At 40.6% G+C, this 5000-nt stretch overlaps 1 protein-coding gene across 1 annotated transcript in view; it reads left to right on the top strand.

The window, feature by feature from the left end:
• The first annotated feature begins 3438 nt into the window (after positions 1-3438).
• The window catches only part of LOC138059253 (methyltransferase-like protein 27), a 2263-nt gene continuing 701 nt past the window's right edge, over positions 3439-5000 (top strand). Inside the window, exons 1-3 of the mRNA XM_068904817.1 lie at positions 3439-3575; positions 3645-3783; positions 4719-5000. The exon at positions 4719-5000 is cut by the window's right edge and continues 701 nt beyond it. Coding sequence (XP_068760918.1) covers positions 3688-3783; positions 4719-5000 — 378 coding nt within the window. The 5' untranslated portion in view covers positions 3439-3575; positions 3645-3687. The remainder of the gene's footprint in view (positions 3576-3644; positions 3784-4718) is intronic.

Consider the following 5000-nt stretch of genomic DNA (forward strand, 5'->3'; position numbering starts at 1 on the left):
ACTGATCTGTTGTATATTGATGATCTCAAGGTATATGCTGCGTCCGAGAGCAACTTAAACCGTGTTCTGGAGTCGACGCAAGCTGCTATGAAAGACATCAGATTGCAATGGAACCCAAGGAAATGCGCAGTTGTCGACATAAGGAGAGGGGTCCATTCCCAGAAGAGTTTTCAAAGAGATATTGTTGGAGAAAGGGTACCAACTCTTGAGAAAGGCAGACAGTACATGTTTTTGGGTGTTCTTGAAACCCTAGTCCAGGAAGAGAAGATGGCACTTAAGTTCGCAGCAAAGGAGTACCTGCGCCGATTGTCAGTCATCTGGTCCAGTCCCCTATCAGACTATAACCGAGTTGTTGCATCTAATCAATTTGCCCTGCCTGTGTTGGGTTACCTAATGTGGACTCAACACTGGCAGTGGTCGACAGAGACAGAGATTAGTGTGCAATCACTCGTTGGGCGAAAGACTACTCAAGTCTTAGAGAGAATGCAGAAGGCGGTTTTATCGGCGACGCTGTACATTGCAAGAACTTTCAAAGTAGTAACATGATGATGTCAATATCAAGATTGATAGATTAGCCATGAACAGTCAACGGCATAAGTCGTATATGTGAAATTTTCTTTTACCGTGAAGAAGTTCTTTGTGGAAAAAAATACCCCATAACCATTTTTCGGTATGCCAAGGGGAGGAAAATTAGGTTTCATGGTTATATATAGCTCATAACTGACCATAACGGACTCCTTGCCGCAATTTTCTTCATGAACTCACGTTGACTCTCCGTTGACAGACAAACAGCCTCATCGAAACTCTCGAAATTCGACGGTTGAGGGTTTTCATTTTATATCGCATCTTTTTCTACAAACAATGTTTAAAAAGTTTTGTTTTTGCTTTTTAGTAACTAAATACTCGAGTTGCCGTGGGTCACTCAAAGCTTAAGTCACAACCTTCTCTCTACTTTACGTGAAACCTGAAACAACAACGTGATGCTACGCTAAATCTCTCTATTATCTCTCATGCATCCGGCCAACGTTAGATTTATGATTTCAGATTACAGATTTCAGTCCGCTTTTCTTTTGGTCAGCACCAGGAGCCCATAACACGTACTCTGGCCACTTCCAAGGCAGGAAGCTCGCAATCACGAACTTCCGGCTCTTCTGCGCATGCTCGGAAATTTGAAACAACAGTGGTTGTCAACGGTTACAAGAATGGACCTTCCCAAAGACTGCACAGAAATTGGAAGTGGCCGAGAGTGCGTGTTCTTGGTGCTTTGGGGATGAGATGAATGATGCATACTTCGTTCCCAAAGGAACGAAGAATCCGAAAACGGATTTTTCTGGCGTGACAGCCCAGAGGTTGTGCGAAAAATTTACGACTTCCTAAAAATGTCGGGTACATTGATTGCTCGCCAAGAAGAACGCAAATGGTGGGAATGTGTATTTTTACAACACAACTGCTGGCCAAACGCAGCTAACCGGGCGGCCATGGGCCGAACATGGTTCTTGCTCTGCACGGCGTTTATTTTTCGTTTTGTCGGTGACCAGACCCAAACTTCCACTCGGCCATATAGTTAGTCGGACTTCGAATCACGCAACTTACGATGTTTATTCGCCAAAAGCTGTTAAAACGTTAATGTACTTAAAATTTTATGAATATTGCACTCTTTATTTAGAACAAAATATATTTCCTTTTTGTCTTATTGAAGCGCTTGATTCGAAGCGAGTATTGAATACATAAAAATCCATTACGTCATTCATAGAATGTGTTGATGTTGCAACTTTCGCTTGGGCAGTGTGTTGAATAAACGCGCGTGAAATTATTTCCTAATTTCACTCGACGCCATTTGATTACACATACTTATTTAGTACAAAATATATTGCCCTTTTGTGTTATTAAAGCGCTTGATTCGAAGCGAGTATTCAATACATAAAAGATCATTACGTCATCTATGAATGGGTCGACGTTTCAACTTTCATTGGTAGGGAAAAAAACCACCGTACTAAAAATAGCCGTGGATAACGTAATTCTTGAATTAAGTGACGCGTGTGACTACTTTGCTACCCCTTTACTCGAGTAAAAACCAATTAAATTTACTCGTGACATTTAAGAAAGAAAGCTGTAAGTTGTTAAAAGTGTTATTATCGCATCGTTCATACCGATACATATCCCGAAGAAAGTTCCAGATTCGAAGATTTTACAAAGGCGACGACTGATGGTGCAATCGGAGATTTCACCTCGGCTATAAGTGATGGTGCAATAATTTTGTGTGCAGATGTTGTTATCAGTTGTTGTGCTACCGATTGCTCAGGTTATTTTGTGTCTATAGTAATCAGTGAATCAACAAAGACTGCTTTGGAATGTACACTACATTGTGACTGTATAGTGCTAAAAAAACAAATAAATTTTCAAAGCGCGGTTATGAGATATAAAGGGAAACCCTAAAACCAGGAAACCGGAATCCGGAATCCGGAATCACAGTACAATACAGAGAGTAAAAACTATCCTAAACATTCATAAAAGCTAACCTTAGGCCTAATTAGGCCTAAACAAACGTTTTTAGGCCTAGTTAGGCCTAAGGTTAGCTTTTATGAATGTTTAGGATAGTTTTTACTCTCTATATTGTACTGTGATTCCGGATTCCGGATTCCGGATTCCGGATTCCGGATTCCGGATTCCTGGTTTTAGGGTTGCTCAGATATAAAAGATCTTCTTGTTTTTTCGGATCCGTCTCCCAAAAAAAACGCATGGATCATGAATCCTAAAAGTCCGGATTCAGATCTGATCTAATTAATCCACACGGAGATTAGATTCTTCGGATCAATAATCCATTTTCGGATTTTAGTAAAGAAACGCAAAATCCACTTTTGAAAGAAATCCGGATCTGTGGTTTTCCCAGCCTCGTCCCCAGTCCTCCTCACGTGAATCAAATAAGGCCCATAAGCACCCTGATCCCCGAAGAAGAAGGCGCCCTCCTGGGCCCGTTTCTCAAAAGTCCCGAAACTTTAAGGGCCGTTTTCGGGTATCACAATTCCCTTTGTATCTCAAGAACGGAGAGGATTGAATTCGTCAAACTTTTTTTCTTTTTGAATGAAGGGAGTAGTTTCTAAAGAAACTGTGGTGCTGCGTCGGTGGGGAAGTAGTATACAAAAATTTGGCTTTATCAACGGAGTTGATAATGTAAATTGGCCACCGTACAGAGATTCTGAAAGCTAAACTTGGATTCGCTCTGACGAAGGGCTGACTCCGTTGATAAAAACAAATTTTTGTATATTTTTCTTTTTGCTGCCTTGAAAACATGTTAAAAGATCGGCTTTCTAACACCAGCCGTTGGCAATTTTCACAAATGGCTTTTCAGGCCCGAAAAGTTTTCGGGACTTTCGAGAAACGGGCTCCTTGCCCGGCCTAACACGTTTTGAAAACATTGAGGCGGGACAAGTTGCGTTTGTTGCGATTAAGCGCTTGAAGGCCTGGAAACAAGGCTGCAGTTTTTCCCAAAGTTTGTAGTGATCCGAGGCTCACTTGATTGATCGTTTTACAGTTGTTTTTGTGTATGCTAGAATTTCACAAAAGAACGCTCTGAGGTAAGAAGTGAAGATTTCTCTTATGATTTATATTCTGAGAGGTGATGGGTATGCGTGTTGATATTTTAGAGCCATACTCGTTCTGACTAGTTCAAGTAGTTCGCTGTTTGTGATGGAGTGTGGCGGACAAGAATACAATTGCAACAAGCACGAAAAATTGGAAGAACTTCTTGACTTCTACAAGAAAGCTGCCGCAGATTATGATAAGGTATACATTTACTTTAAGGTAATCAATAAAGGATTTTTTTTCACAGCGTTTAGTATGCGAGAACAAGTTGAGCATGCAACAGGGGGCCGGATTGGAGTGGTGCACACAGTCCACTCCCACTAAACGAAACAGTAGAATCCATAGATTCGGGTTGCCTTCGATTTTGGTTTTCTCCTTATCGTGTCTTGTTTGTTTGCAGTAGTTTGATATGCTGGTGTTGTGGCGTTCAATCTGCATAAATACATGACGTGTACATGTTGCAATGTTCGAACATGTGGCTAGTTTTTACCTTCACGCGCGCCATAAGAAACAAATTCGAAGCCGTGGAATGAAAAAAGCCAAGAACATAAAATGTTGTATAAGACCAATGCACAAACAACCTCACGAAGTCTGAGGTCTATGGGGTACATTGTTTCTGAATTATTTGCCGAAGCGTATCTCAACTTTTCAGAGTTTTGCATTAAGCCGCCACCAATATTGGTGGACCACTTTGGTCACCAATATGGCAGACGGAAATCAGCAAAAGCTTCAGGGCCCCAGTTGTTCAAAAGGTGGATAACGCTATCCACCGGATTATCCATTAGACAGCGCAGTCAAATTGGCATCTAAAGCAAATTTAATTCCCAATGGTCCCTTTTCTCCTTAAACGTGACTGTTGTAACATCAATTAACTCACAAGGTATTAGTGATAATTATTCCTCGGAGGTTAATCTTCCGTAGCAGATTACTTGATTAACTAGTGCAGCTAATTAAAAGTAGAATACAGGAACACAAAGATTACATTACTTTTCAGGGTCACAGAAAACAAAAAAAAAAATTTTGGATTGCTTTGCTTCAGAACTTAAATTTGCCGGCAAGAAAATTAAGGTTACCTTGAAGAATTTACATCTTCCTGTTTGAAGTCTTAATTGAAATCAATTCTATGATTTTTCCAGGATGTTAAGGTGCTTAGGGGATACGTTGGACATGAAACATCAGTCAACATATTTGCAAACACCTTAAAACAATGTGATTTTGCAGAAGATGCCAAAATACTAGATGTTGGTGCTGGCACTGGTCTTGTTGGAGAAGAACTTTCCAAAAGAAACTTTGCTAACATTGATGCTCTAGATGCCTCTCTCGCTCTTCTGGATAAAGCTGAGAAGAAGGGAATTTACAAGCAACTTTTTGTGGATGTTTTAGGTCCAGGCAAATGTTTAAACCTTAAGGATAACTGT

Source organism: Montipora capricornis, chromosome 8 (assembly GCF_036669925.1).
Source record: "Montipora capricornis isolate CH-2021 chromosome 8, ASM3666992v2, whole genome shotgun sequence".
NCBI lineage: Eukaryota > Metazoa > Cnidaria > Anthozoa > Scleractinia > Acroporidae > Montipora > Montipora capricornis.